The sequence below is a fragment of the Lacerta agilis genome, chromosome 8 (genome assembly GCF_009819535.1).
Source record: "Lacerta agilis isolate rLacAgi1 chromosome 8, rLacAgi1.pri, whole genome shotgun sequence".
Lineage (NCBI taxonomy): Eukaryota > Metazoa > Chordata > Lepidosauria > Squamata > Lacertidae > Lacerta > Lacerta agilis.
In genome coordinates, this window is record NC_046319.1 from 15,230,687 (window position 1) to 15,246,162 (window position 15,476).

A 15,476-nucleotide genomic window follows, 5' to 3' on the forward strand; every position below is an offset into this window, starting at 1 on the left:
TCTAATTAAATTTGGGTGTGTGGCTGATTGTAGTAACACACAAAATAAGTAGCATGCTGGGGTGTGTGGGAGCAGGTGGAAGGGGCCATTTTAAAATATGAATCCAAGTTATTCTCTTGAAAGAGAGCTAGATGTTTTCTCACTTCTTTTGCCAGCACTGTATATGGTACCTTCAGCAAAGTGCTGCCCTGCAGATGTTTTGGACTCCAAAACATCTATACCACAATATGTCAGTTTATAATCCTATATACTCACTTAAGTGCTACAAAGCCCCATTGAACTCAGTGGGATTTTCTTTTGAGTAGACTTGCATAGGATTATGTGTGATTAATTATAAAAGGATTCACCAACAGAAGAGGTTACTTGCTGTGTCTCTGTGTGATTTACTGCAGTGGCCTTTTCTCTTCCTAATCAGCCTTCACTGCGGATATGTGATAACTGCTCTGTTTCAGGTGTGATTGCGGGCATTTGGTCACTCCTGACACAGCAGAATTGTTTGCCTTCAGAGGAGACCTTGACAGAACCATACAGAAGCCCAGTTGTTCATACTGTTACACAAATCTTTTCAGGTATACGAGTGGAGACATGTGCCTCCACATATAACCCAGAATTGTGGATTTAATGAAGAAACACTGCGGTATACTTTTGTGTCCACATGTATCTGAACGTCAGAGTATACACGATGTTCTAATTATGGGTTCCGACCCTTTTGGACAGCTTTGTTCTTCTACAGCAGAGAAAGTGGAACACATCAGCCTGTGACTGTGCTAATGAAAGGTTACCCTTGATAATTAAGCACTGAGAAACTTTAGGTTAAATGCTTCTATCTGAGGCTTGCATGTGCAATAAATTCCATTCTTTGCCTGCCTTTGCTCTTCCCTGATCTCTGGGCCCACCAAGAGCCTAAAATGATAAGATGGTTCTCAGTTGCTGTTGCTTTTGAAGTTAAGTTTGTGCCTCCTCAGGCCACAGTTCTGATATAGAAGCAGGAACTTATGTGCATCCCAGCATTGTTTTGGCGTTTTTAAACAGGAAAAAAAGTACAAATGGTATCACTTGGGAGAGTCCTGAAAGTCACAGCCGTAGATCTGTAATCAGCCCTCCTACACATGACGAGCGAACATCTGCAGCTTTGACACAGTGTGAAAAGCAGTAACTGATACAACGCTAGAACTTAGCAGACATCCAATGAAGCCGAATGTTGGAAGATTCAGGACAGGCAAAAGAAAGTACTTCTTTATGCAGTGTGTAGTTTAACTATGGAATTCACTGCCACAAGAATAGTGATGGCCACCAATTTGGGTGGCTTTAAAAGAGGATAGTCTGTGCACGCACCATACATTTAAAGCATGTATACCCCTGTAAAGAATCTTTGGAACTGTAGTTTACCCCTCAAAGAGCTATAGTTCCCAGCACCCTTGACAAATTATTTGAGGGATTCTTTGAGTGTGTGTGTGTGTGCTTTAAATGTATGGTGCACATGCAGCCTTGGAGAAATACATGGAGAACAAGGCTATCTGTTGCCACTAGACACGGTGGCTGTATTCTGCCTCTACTTTCAGAGGCAATATGCTAGGACTCTCAGTAAGCTAGGACTCACAAGTGAAGAGTGTGTTGTTACACTCTGGTCCTGCATCTGATTGGCCTCGTTGAGAACACGTTGTCAGACTAGATGGGCCACTGGCCTGATTCAGCAGGCTGTTTCTTCAGGGCTCCTCAAATGCTCTTAATTTGGATAATCAGACATACTAATTATAACCTTAAGGCTGGGGACAACGCAGCACAGGACAATAGGATGCCAGTGGTGGTTGTGCAAGTGGTGCAGATTGCAGGGTGCTATGCCTCTGTTTCAGTGTTGAACCATGGAAAATACTCGAATGAAGAGCACATCCTCTGTGATGAGGAGATGGACATTACTATAACTGTTTATCTTTAGGATGAAGTGCACTGTGCGTGTGGCAGGAGAGCTTTCAGAGTGCAAAGACCCCTGGGGAGAGCGCAGCTCTCTGCAGAGAGAGGGGACCGCATTGCATTCTCCTCTGTGGAATTTCAAGTCTGTGAGGGCTGAGCGACTGAGGGGTCAATAGAGGGTGAGTTTCACTCTCACAGTGCAGATCAGCTACATTAGATGTCCCCTAGGGTGGTTAACCTGTGTCTCAGCTGTACCACTTCAGGATGCTAGTGGGGGATTTCCTTCACAATAATAATTTCCCTGCACACAGAAAATGAGTCCTTGAAAGAAGGGTCCCAGTGCAAGATTTTCTCTGACATTCCAGTGTTTGATGAACTTTTCTGTATCAAACAGCGTTCAGACATGGGAAGCCTGACCTCCAGTCTGTTACCTCAGTAAGAATTAGGCCATTCATCTAGATGAAGGATGGAGTACCTCATTCCCAGAGTTCAAATGTAGCCTTCCTACCTTCTCTATCCGTCCCTTGGGACTTTACCCAGGCTCTCCCTGGGTCGCATCCCTCACTGGCCTTGCTTTGCACTCTCCCTGAGTGTTTTTGCCTGGCTGCAATGCACCCTTGAACTCTGATCATGCATCTTGCATGCCTGGATGGGTGATAGAGAGGGTTGTGTGAATGTGCATGGAAACTGCACAAAGGTGAAATTTGCATTCATTGCTCCACCCACTTTTGCCTCTGACCCCTCCCACCACTTGCATGTTGCCCCCAAAAGGTTGCCCAGAGGGGAATGTGGCTCTTAGTGTGAAAAGGGTTCCCTATCCCTGTTATAGATATGTCTGTTTAGCTGCTGTTCAGTGTATTAGAATCTCTTTTGTTGAGATTCCTTGCATTGTAGGGGGTTGGACTAGATGACCCCTGGGGTGCCTTCCAACTCTACAATTCTGTGGTTCTGGATTTGCTCCTTCATGTTTTTCTCCTCCCTTTCCTGGAATATATGGATAGCACCATGCTCTGAGATAGCTTAGGGTGAGAGTGGAAGACTCACCTAAGCTGACTGAGAGCTTCATTTTGTGCCACATTTCTAGACACAGGTCTGGGCTTTCCAGGTCCGTGTTTGAGCTTCTATTTTTGTCCTGGCACTTCCCCCAGGAAGGGCCACGTTTTACCTCTCAATTGGAGCAAACAGCAATCCATGGAAAACCAATTGCCGTTTGCTCTGATTTAGCGGTAAAATGTGGTTTTCCCTGGAGAAAACGCCAGGACCAAAACAAAACAAAAAATGCCTAGAAAGTGCAAAGCAAAGGTAAGTGTGGATGAGCCTTGAGTGAACTTTTGAGACTCAGCAAAGATTTGAAGCTCGGTTTCCTACAACCAAACAGTTCCTCAAAATTGCAGTTGGTGGCGGTTGCCCCAATATCTCTTTTATCTGGGAAAACCTCCCTGCCAGTTGAGCCTTTGTGTTCACAACAGCTTTGTCCTGACTGGCTTGCATTTCCCCCCCTTTTATCTATCTCAGAGTTGGCAGGTGATCAATAACCCAGCAGCAAATATTTAATCTCTTTCTCCTCACTTTAATTGCCCCTCGGTGAAATCGTTAATTGTCGCTTAGCAGTTCGCATCTCCAGATACATGCTCACTGATGCCCTGTAGATTCTAATCTGTCCCCCACAGGACAGCTTGTACTAATGCCAGAATGGGAAGGTAGCTAACTAACTCTCTCTCGCTCTGGTTATAAGGGCAGATATTCCTGGAGAAGCATTCAGTGTGATTCCAAAGCTTGCAATCCTTTCAGCAACCACTTCTGTGGTCTTTAAAAAACCAGGAGGTTTTTCTGTCTTCCCACCGCTTTCCCTGGGAAAACCCGCTGTTTACTGCTGAATAGGAACAAATGCCAGTGGGTTTTCTGCAGATTGACAGAAATTCCCAGGGAAAGCAGCAGAATTTAAAACAACAACAACAACCCTCTTGGACCCGTGACTAGAAACAAGCAAAAATATTCACACATTACTTCTAACTTTTATAATTTGAATGGCTTTGGGGCAGCTGCCAGGCCTCAGTGTCTGGCAAAGCCTACCGCTGATGCTGTCCCAAGCCTTTCTTCAAATCCTGCCACCCACCACTCTCACTGTTGACTGGTCACCATTTTAAATTTCCCACAATCCCTTTCATGAGCTTTAGGGCATTTCAGGACATATAAAAGGTAGTTGCCTGGTGCTGATCAGAGGAGCCACAGCTAAGTACCGGTAACCTCTACTAAGGAAGCCCAGTAGACTCTCAAGTATGCAGCAGTCCTGACCCTGGGTCTTACTTCCAAGTAAATATGCACAGGATTGCACTATTTGTTTTTGCTTTGAGTCCTACCACCCACGTCAGTGGTAAATGTAAATTATGAATCAGTGGGGACTTGGTGTAGCAGAGATGCATAAGCTTCTGGCTTTCATCTACTGTATACAGTATTTTGGAAATACTATATATCTTTGTTTGCTGTGCATTTGGACACCGCTTAAGATATTGTAACCAGTTTTTTGCATCATTGCTCCTGAGGTCAAGGAGCAGATTTTCATCTGTGTTTGGACCACAGTTGGATGACATTTGAATCAAGATGGTGGAGTGATCCTTTCAAAGGTGCACTGGTTTTAACCACTGATTCATAAAGGCACTGATCTTTTGGTTTCTTACAATTCCAAAGCGACACCAGGTTTCTTCAGTGAACAAGTAGCATATGGGCCTTAATTTAGCCTCCAAATTCAGTGTTGGAATTTGTGCTTGGAGCATGAGAGGTGATAATAAAGTGCATCTCTGAACTTGTGCAAATTCTCTTACCACTTAGTACAAGAAGCACCTCCCTGGCAGCTTGTGCGAGGAGCAAGGCCCTTGAAATTAAGAGATGCTTGCAGCCACCTAGTAACATGTGAGCTGACCCTTAGAAAGCTTCCAGTTGTATGAGGAGAATCTCTGGCTCCACATCTAGACGTGTTTGTTGAGGATTTATCCTGGTTTGCTTGCACAAAGTCTTCAAGGAGGTTAGAGAACACAGACTATTTATTGAGAATTCATTCCCATTTGTTTGTGCGGAGGTTAGACAACACTACATAAAGCAAATGTTATCCCACACTTCCTCATCACTTTCCTGATTGGGAGGGATTGAATCCAGCCTAAAAGCAATAACTGTCTGGAAGCACTTGGTGATGCTCAAAGGCCAGCAGCCTTCAGCATTGATGGAAGTTGACCCAGTAGCAAAAGAAAACGCATGCATCTTGCATTCTTGCTTGAGCAACCTTCCGTACCTTAGGAGGTCCTAAGGCATAGATAGATGTTTTATCCTTCGCCATACCATCAAATCCTGCAGCCCAAAGGGTGTATCTGTCAGTAGGCTTTGCGATGTCTTGATCCAATTAGGCCCAGCTAATGTCAGAGAAACCCAAGATAAAAAGGGCTTGTGGGTAATTAGCACCTTGTCACCAGTTAACTGGTTCCTCTCTAGCTGTTGACGGGTCTCTGAAGTGGCTGTTGCAGAGAGGTGAAGGCCCATTCCTGAGAAGTGAGCTAACCAAAGCACCATCCAGGGCAATGTTGGTCTGGCTAATAACTGCTGAGCCTTCATCTATCAAGGGGGCTCATGCAGCTGTCTCTGTTGGCACCAGTTATTAGAAAGCAGGCATATATGGATTAGGACTGGCTAACTTCAGCGGGGCCCTGCCCTGCCTGAATTGTGCTATCTGCCTGCCACTTGATCCCACGCTCTCCTTCAGGCTGCAAAACACTTTTTCCTTTTTGAAGCTAGGACTTTAGTTGGTGCTTTTACTCAGCTTCACTGCATGCATTTGACGGTGGGAAAGGGAGTACAGTATTGTTGCTTTCTGATCAGGGAAGATGGACGACAGCTGAAAGGTGTACAATGAGAAGCATCTTTGCCCTCGGTTCTGGATAAACAGGTTTTGCAGGCTCTTCAAAAACCTCCCCAACCTGTTTGATCAGAGTAACCTGTGGGTCAAAAATGAATGTGTATGTATGCTAAAGAAAAGGATGACTTGTTAAAAACCATCCATTTCCCCACAGGCCTCTGGCTGGTTACTGGGAGAAGATGCTAGACTAAATGAGCCACTGGCTTGACCCAGCAGGGCTTTTCTTGTGTTCTGCTTGTGTTCTTCGAAACAAAACAAAAAGCTGCTAATTGAGTCTGCATTTGCCCAAACAGTGGCCATCAGAACTGAGTATCTGTGCAAACATTATTCAAGGAGGGATTTAAATTCTGAGTTCGTAACATTTGTGCTCGCAAGCAAAACAGAAGACGAGATGGTAAAGCTCTGTCTGGACTGTACCATGTTAGACTGGCGGGGGGGCCCCATGATCAAACGCCACACATAGCTCAGAGATAGAGCACCTGCTTTTCATGCAAAAGGTCCCAGGTTCAGTCCTTGACATCTTCAGATGGGGCTGGGAATGTCCCCCTCTGGAAACGCTGGAGAGCTGCTGCCAGTCAGAGCTAGATGGACCAGTGGCCTGATAACGCATCCACGTGATACAAATCCCAATACATGCTGATTTAGGGCAATATTCCTCCAGGGATTTTAAAAGTTGCATTGTTTTTATATAGGGCTGCTTCCAGGCTGTCTGTAGTTTGCGGGAGTAATTGAGTCACATACCAGAACTTCAGGTTTACACATTTAACGTGGATTAAAGAGCTCTGGTGCTCTAACACAACAAATAAACTTTTAAAAATTGCCTATCTTTTTGCTGTTTGAAAAGTGATGGAGAAATGCTTTGAAAAGGATGGATAAATAACTAATGGCAAGGCATATACCGGTAAACATGGGATGAATGCTGCTTGCCGTACAGCATCCCTGTAGACAAATCATCAGTAAACACCATATGTACATGTGTACACGTTACTGGCTTAAAAGGCAGCAAGATCGTTGCCCCCTCAGTGTGTTTCACATTGCATTTGCATGTTGTCAAATGCATCAGTGCGGTTGAATGTTTTTCCAAGTCACCCACTTTTTGACCATACCAGTGGGTGGAGAGATGGTGTGGATGTCTTCATATGGTTTCTGTTTTCAAATCGGATTAAATATGGTTGTGGGGGCATGTAAAGATTTGTGTCCAGGTTGAGAGGGAAAAGCAAGAGCTGTACAAGCAGCTGAGTTCAAAGAGTTAGGAAGGGGTGTGTGTACTTGCAGCTCAGCTGCAGGACTTGACTTTCACCCAAGTCTGGTAACCTCTACTTTTGGGGCTCAAATTAAGTTAGCACCTTCTTAAGCCACTTAGCTGGGTTAATCACAATGCTGGATGTGGAGGAGATTAGTCGGAGTCTGTTTTTAAGCCCCCTCATTGACTCCTCTCCAGGGTTGTAAGCAGAGAGTCCGGGTTGCAGTAATCAAACCTTAAATCCTTGGCTGGCATGGAGACTGTACAACAAACACACACCCCAGACCACTTGTCCTTTAGGAAAGGCATCTGTGATGAATTTAGGGTTGCCAGCTTTTTTGTTTCGAGAATGTTACCTCTCCCTTGATCTGCTCTGGCTCTTGGTTTCAGGGGGCTTGAGAAAATTGGAACATAGGAAGTTGCCTTATTGGTCCATCTAGCTCAATGTTTCCCAGTCGGGGGCCATATGCCACCCGGGAGCCCCCAGGATATGCCAAGGGGGCCACAGGTGAAAATCACATAAATAGGGGGCCACAGCATGAGGCTAGGTGGTGACAGAGGGAAGTGAGAAGGGGAAAGGGAAAAGGCTTAAAAAAAAAAATCCTGATTGGCTGGCTATGGGGGGTGGCCCACCAGGGCCTAGCGCTCCTTTTTGCCATGTGCATTTTCTTGGAGCAGTCCTGGTTTGTTTCCAGCGGGAGACGGTGATCACTGAGGCTCCCATTTTGACTGGTAGAGTCCGCGATCCAGAACCCCCAGGTCAGGTAAGTGTAGTGGTAGGGTGGCAATGGGTAGGGCTGGGTGAGCCAGATCTGCTTGTTGCTGCCGCCAGTGCTGGGCCCGTTGGCAGTGTCTGCCCGGCTCTGCAACGTGCGGGGTGAAATCCACCCCAGTACTCAGCCGAGTGGGGTCGTCTGGTGCTGCTGACTTGCATCTAGTAAATAGCTGTCTACTCAGAAGAAAGCTGCACTGAGTTCAGTGGGCCTTACTCCCAGGTAAGGGTGTGTGGGGCTATAGTGTTTTATCTCGGCAGCCAGGGCTCCTCTGGATAACAAGATCTTTTTGCACCAGGTCGGTGAGGACCACTTGCTTTTTAAAATTCTCCCAGATATACAGAACTCCCGGGGTACCTTTTGGACTGTATCTGGAGGTTTACCCCCTCTGTGTCAAATAACTGGGGTCAAATAAGGGTTGTTTAATTTTTATAATACACGGAAGATGGATATCCCTCGGGAGGATCTGGACTCTCCTTCTTTAGAGGTTTCTAAGCAGAGGTTGGATGGCCATCTGTCATGGATGCTTTAGCTGAGTTTCCTACATTGCAGGGGGTTGCACTAGAAAGATGACCCTTGGGGTCCCTTCCAGCTCCATGATTCTATGTTTTTCTGCTTCAGCAATATTTCATTATGTTCCTATCATTTTATGTAATTGTATTTTGTATAAATTATAAAAATTACAAATATAACATGTTCTATTTACAAACAGAACATTTAAATAGCTGCCTTTCTACTGGTAGGACGGGGTTGCATGGGTGTAGCCAGGATTTTTGTTAGGGGGCAGGTTTTTGTTAGGGGGCAGAACCTCTGATTTGTATTGATTTTTACTTATTGGGGGGCAGCTGCTCCCCTGCCCCTCCTAGGCTATGCCCATGGGGGGGGGGCCCACAGGAAGGAAACAAAATCGGAAGGGGGCCACGGTTGGAAAAAGGTTGGGGAATGCTGATCTAGCTCACTATGATCTGCACTGACTGACATCACATGAAACTAGCACCACGTGTGAAATTCAATAATTGCAGTTCAACAGGCAACACATTAATGAATGGAGTCCAGTGGTGTCTGGCTTTTAGACTCCTAACTGAAGGCCACATTCTTACCACTTTAAGCAGTCATGGCTTCCCCCAAAGAATCCTTGTCAAGGGTACTGAGAGTTGCTGGGGGGTGGGGGTGGGATTGCTGTTTCCGTCCCAAAGCTACAATTCCCAGAGTGGTTTAACAATCAGCACTGGCGTAGGAAGGGCGGGGCGTAGGGGGTGGGGCGCCCCGGGCAGCGTGATCCCGGTAGGGTTCCATCTCAGCTGCCTCCCCACCCGCACTGCGCCCGCCCCCAGTGCTGGAGCATGAAGCTCCGCCACTGACAATCAGTCCCTCTTCACAGAGGACTGGGGGGGGGGGGGATGTAGCTCTGCAAGTGGAATAGGGAGTCCCTGAACAGCTCTCAGCACCCTTGGCAAGCTGCCTTTCCCAGGATACTTTGGGGGAAGCCATGACTGTTTAAAATGGGATCATAGTGCTTTAAATGTACAGTTAGCTCTAAACTCAGTTTTACCAGTTGGGAAGCCAGTACAAAAAAAGAAAGAGTTTGCTGGTTCTTTTGGCCCCCTTCTTCTGTTTTCAAAGCTTTTCGTTAAATGAAATCACCAAAAGAACTTACGCAACCCAACTGAGAAATGACATGAAATTACATGTCAATTAACCAAAATAAAGTCATTATAAAAAAAACCAAACATACATTTATTACCTGCCGTTAGTCTTATTATTTCATGCGATTTACATACTGCTTGACTGTAGAAAAAAGCCTCAGAAAGGATAAAGCAATAAAAGTATCACTAAAAGTTTACAACCGTAATTTAAAACATGCAGAAAGTTAAAACCACAATAGATTAGAATAAAACAAATTAAAGCTCATATGAACTTTCTAAATATATGGGTAGGCTTGTCTAAATAAGAATATCTATGCCATTTGCCGAAAAGAATACAGTGAAGGCACCTGCCTGATATCAATAGGCAGGGAGTTCCAAAGGGTTGGTGCTGTCACACTAAAAAATAAGTTCTTACAGATGAGGTGCAAGTATTACGTGGTGCTTATAAACGTACCGATTCCATTCACTGCAGCACATTCCAGGGCAGGATACAATGATTTAAAATACAGTATTAAAATTAGTTAAAACAAATTATATTCATAGGAAATAGTCACAAAAGAAAAATATTGTGTCAAAACACATTGGGCCCTATTCCACTAACCTTTACTCACAGTAGGCCCATTGAAATTAATGGATCTCACTTTGTCATGTTCATTAATTTCAATGAGCCTACTCTGAGTAAAAGTTTGTTGAATGCCATCTTTAAAAATAACAAAACCTGGCTGGTTCTGAAGGGTTTGATCTCCTGTTGTGATGAGCCGTTTTTGACTTTTTAATTATTATTATTATCTTAATAAAAATGCTATCTTTCTAACCTTTTTTGCAGAACCTCACCAACCAGGAAAATGAGAAGGAAAATTTTGACCAGCGTTTCCCAAGCCTGTTCAAGAAGGGAAGGAGGAAGACTGTGGTGAGGAACCTGGGGAAGATTATCTATTACTCCAAGGTCAAGTTTAAATTTCAGCAGTGTCAGGTGAGTTCTGTGGAGGAGGAAAGACAGATGCCAAAAGTTGCTTTGAGAGAAGGAACGCCAAGGCTGCGTAGATACAAGATTCTAAACTCTACATTTACAGCACTATCATGCCATTTTAAACAGCCATGGCTTCTTCCAAAGAATGATGAGAACTATAGCTTGTGCTGAGAGTTGCCCTTATTCTTATCATAGAGCTACAATTCTCAGAGTTACCCGGGAAGAAGGATTGATTGCTAAACCACTCTGGGAAAGGAATGGAGGCTCCTAACAACTCTCAGCACCCTTAGCAAATGACAGTTCCCAGAATACCGGTACTTTGGAGGAAGCTATGATTGTTCAAGACGGGATGGTACCGCTTTCAGCATATAGTGCAGATGGAGCCTAAATTTCTGAATGGCCAGTCTAGTGCCTGTTAGTTTATGATATTCTTGCAAAGGATGCAGGCTTTGAATCTGATCCAGCAAGGCATTGCTTAAGCAGTGGTCCAGAATCAGGATCACTTAATCAAGTAGGATGTCCTGAGCTGATCGTCTTGCCCTGTATGTTTAATACACACCATTGGGCCATGGAGACTAATGTATTAAGGCCACACCATACATTTTAAACACTGCCCTTTTCTCCTTCTTTCTGTTGAAATGTGTATAGTTTCTTCCTTCTCTTTATGCTATTAGAGCGTTAAATGTTTACTAATTTTAAGTCTCCTTCAGTCCCAGAAAGCATGTTTGAAGTACATAATGTTAAAGATCTCTGTCCCCTGGAAATACATTTTTTTTAATGTGTTCATTCTGTTGTAGGAGATGAACGACTGCTACCTGGAGCTTTTTCAAGCCTACCTCTATTTTCAATCCCTCGGTCCAAATGGACTCACCTATCAGGTAAAGGATGGCAGACTCTAAACACATCATAAAAATGCAAGACGAGCCAGTAGCCCTTCTAGCCCAGCATCCTGTTCTCACAGTGGCTGACCAGTTGCCTTTGGGAAGCTTTGCAAGCTGGACATGAGCGCAGCAACACTCTGCCCACCAGCAATTCGCAGCAACTAGTATTCAGAGGCATAAATCTGAATAAATAAATTTCTGAGTTCCCTCTGCCAGAGATGCAGATAAACAGCCCCTGCAATGACTTACTCTTTCCCTCGGTAATCCAAGGCAAGTGAGTTTGTCACTGCATGCTTGTGAATCATGCAGCAAACCAAGACAAGGGAAAAAGCACTTTTGGATCTCAAAGCCTCATGCCTTTGTGGGTGCATTCAGGGTGTGAAACCTCCCCAGACCTCTCTTGACATTGCTGAGTCATGCCTTTTCCATTCTGCCTGTCATGGTCTTCCAAATAACCACTGTAAAGTGGATTGACCTGTCTTTGCACAGAGAGTAGCTGTTTTGAGAATTACTTCTTCTGTGGACCCATGGGAGAGCAATCCCAGTGCATTGTGAGGAATTTACTTGAGAACCAATTTTTTTGTGGCATGACAAAACCTACATATCCTGTGCTTTCATTTGAAATTGCCATTAGGGTTATTTCTGTTTATATTGACCCACAGACCATAAACATCAAATGGCAGCATAGGTGGCGAACATCATGCCCAAGGTTCAAAAGGGCCTCTCTATCTGACCCTTGAAATTCTTCCAGGCTATATCGCTCAGTGGCCCTGCTTAGCAGCCCAAGTGCTTTTGCCTGGCTAAAATGTGTGCTTGAACTCTGATAAGGCCTTTTGCTTGTCTGGGTGGAGGATAGAGAGCCTACTTTGCAAAAGTAGCATTTACAGGCTATTATTTTTGCTTCTGGCCCCACCCACCACTGGCCCCAGTCTCTTGGAAGGTTGCCCCAAAGGGAATGTGGCCCTCAGGCTGAAAAAGGCTCTCCACCCCCCCCCAACCCGGTGTAGCCAACATTGAGCTAGATGGACCAGTGGTCTGACTCTGTATAAGGCAGCTTCCAATGTCCTCCAGGCTGAATCACAATGAGTCACCTGTTGCAAAGAGTCCGTAACAGTTTTATTTGCTCCCCTGCTGTTTGTGTCAATTAGGCCTCCTTCTTGGGTAGCATCAGGTCATTATTCAAATAGATACCATCATGGGAATAACTCATGTGTCTGGTTTGCACAGAACACTAAGCCAGACCATGGCTAAGCATGAGTGAGCAAGCGTGCAGGTACTCAAAGCTAAAAATCACAGCCGCTTCGCTCCTGCCTCTGACTTGAATGGTGTAGTTATCTAGCTTCACAAAGGCAGGTCCCTGTCTCCAGCATCTTAGAGCTGTGTTTAAAAAATGGTACAGAACCCTAGAGATGCCCAATCAGCACGGGAGGGGAGCTTTTCAGCCCCTGTGTGCTCCAAAGCTAAGCATTTGGGAAAACTGAAAACGGCCAGGTGCTTCAGTTTCAAGATAATTGCATCCTAATTCTGTTACATGCAATGTAATATATTGGAGCACTCCAAATCATTTGCTCATACACATGCACAGAAAACAATAGATCTAGCAGAATGGCAACACAGAGATTTGCATTGATTGTTGCATAGGACAATTAGTGTATAATTGTAAGATTTATTGTGTAATCCAAGAAGGGGTATGGCTGTGGCTATCATGAAAGGGGTCATGCACTTCTGAATTTGCCACTACACTACTGACCGCTGACAAGCTATGAGCTGTAACCAGAGTTTGTTACTTGGTTTGCTGCTTATGGTTTGTCTGGAGAAGATAAAAAAAAAAACACTACGAGCCCAGTTTTGGATGTAATACTAAGCCAAATCATTGTTTAGCTCCAGGTAGCAAGGCAGCAGCAGGACTGGGGAAGGAGCAAGGCAGTCACAGTTTTTGCTCTGGATAACTACCCCCCCCCCTGCTCACACTTAGCTATGATTTGGGCTAGAGGTATACAGGAACAGGGCCAGTCGTCACATCTGTACCATATATTTAAAGAAAGCATCCTATACCACTTCAACAGTCCAAAGAATGCTGGGAACCGTGGTTCGTTCAGGATCTCATAACAACCCTCAGCACCCTTAACAAGCTGCAATTGCCAGGATGCTTTGTTGGAAGTTGTTGTTGGTGGTGGCACCCATCTGTTTCAAGAGGCAATGGAGGACACCTCTGGGGGTGAAGTCAAATCGCTGCCCAGACAACAAGACCCCCTTTGGCCTCACTGATGGAGGTCCAAAGGAAAGCAGAGCAATATGTTTAGCACCAGCTTACGCTACAGGAGTTGCTAGAAGGAGGCGTACAAGGCGCCATCCAACCAAAGCCTGAATCCATTCTGTTACACTTTTGGATTTAAAAGGGGAGTTTTGGTAAACACAATTGGGTTGACAGATATAAGATTGTTACATTCTCTTTTCACAGGGCTTGCTGCCTCTGAGAGAAATTCAGCTGAACGAGCTTGAAAATCCAAAGGGCGCCCAACAGGAGATGCATGCTTTTCAAATTACAGGTGAGAGCAAGCCACTCTTTGACATACCTATTTTTGGTATGACATCATTTTCTGTGGTGACTATGGAATGACTGCTTTCCTTAGGAGGCGCTTTTTCTTAAGTGGGAGAGAATAGGTGGCGGCGGCGGTGAAATGCTTTTGCAGTGCAAAGTGGGAACCTACAGAATAGCTGATGTCAGCAGGGTTGAAAAGGGTGTGTGTCGGGGCAGTTTGGGGTTGTGCTGCAAAACTTTTGCAATTGTGAAACGAGGAAAACCAAAAATAGCTTAACACCCAAGGTCTGTAGGGAAGGAGATGTATTTCAGATATCTGGGGCCTAAGTCATACAGTGGTACCTTAGGTTGCGGACATGATCCATTCTGGGGTGCCGTTTGCACCCCAAAAAGTCGGCAACCCAAGTGGCAATATCGTGCATGCACGGAAGCGTGATATCGTGCTTCTGCGCATGCGCAGACCACGCAACACGAGGTACGACTGTATAGGGCTTTAAACACTTTCATGAGCACCTTTCTAACTGCCTTATGTTCCTAGCCAACCTTTCAACTTTGACCTCCACCGGCCACTTTTAAGCTATGCTATATCTCCTCTAAACCCCACAAATTGAGAGCTACTGTTTTAGGGCTCATTCACACTTCCTTTCCCCCCTGTCCTTTCTAGGCACAGGTTCACCCAAGTCCCTTTTTTTTTTTGCCCTGCCCCTTTCTCCAGAAGAACCACTCTTTAATGCTGAATCGGAACAAATGGCAGTTCGGGTTTTCTGCTGACTGTTGTTTGCTTCAGTTCAGTGGCAAAGAATGGGTTTTCACAGGAAAGCATTGGGACAAAAAGAAAAGTGCCAAAAAGTGGAGCTTTACAGAGCAGACCTGTGCCTAGAAATGTGGCAGAAATGGAAGTCTGGATGGGCCTTTAGTTTGGACCTGCTGGCCCTCTCCAAAGACATAAGCATTGAATTCCAGCTGCTGTTACCAAAACACATCTGGCCTGGAAGCACGTAGGCAGGCAGTGCCAAGAAACCCACTCATCGGCCTTTGTCTGAGTCCACAATCTTTATCGGGTTCTCTCTCTCTCTCTCTGACTACCTCCTGCTTTTAAACAATCATTCTTGGTAGCTGAGCAGCAGTTGCTGCAATTCAGGAATGACTAAGCCCTTGGAGCCACTGAACAGACAGGTTGCTGTCCCAGGAAGGGTTGGCTGACTGACACGGCCACATAACTTGGCTGTCCTGATAGCATCTGCTTGTAGTCTTGTTAGTCTAGGGGTATGACACTCGCTTTGGGTATGAGAGCTCCTGGGTTCAAATCCCAGGTGAGTCCCCGGGAAAGGGAAGTCACGCTTCTTGGGGAGGGAACGTAGCTTAGTGGTAGAGCATCTGCCTTGCATGCAAAAGGCCCGAGGTTCAGTCCCCAGCATCTCCAGGTAGGCAGGGAATGCACCTTGCCTGAAAACTTGGAGAGTTGCTGCCAATCAGTGTAGAGAATACTAAGGCAAGCTGGTGCAGAATGTGGCAGCCAGACTGCTGATGGAGGCACCCGGTTGACGACATGAGACACCATTGTTAAACAACTGCACTGACTATCCATCTACCCAGCTAGGTTCAA

General features: G+C 45.2%; 1 protein-coding gene across 2 annotated transcripts in view; it reads left to right on the forward strand.

The window, feature by feature from the left end:
• PLEKHN1 (pleckstrin homology domain containing N1) overlaps positions 1-15,476 on the forward strand; it is a 54,466-nt gene that overhangs the window by 14,233 nt on the left and 24,757 nt on the right. For both annotated transcript variants that reach the window (XM_033156278.1, XM_033156279.1), the window contains exons 3-5: positions 10,304-10,450; positions 11,245-11,325; positions 13,790-13,877. In XM_033156278.1, coding sequence (XP_033012169.1) covers positions 10,304-10,450; positions 11,245-11,325; positions 13,790-13,877 — 316 coding nt within the window. The remainder of the gene's footprint in view (positions 1-10,303; positions 10,451-11,244; positions 11,326-13,789; positions 13,878-15,476) is intronic.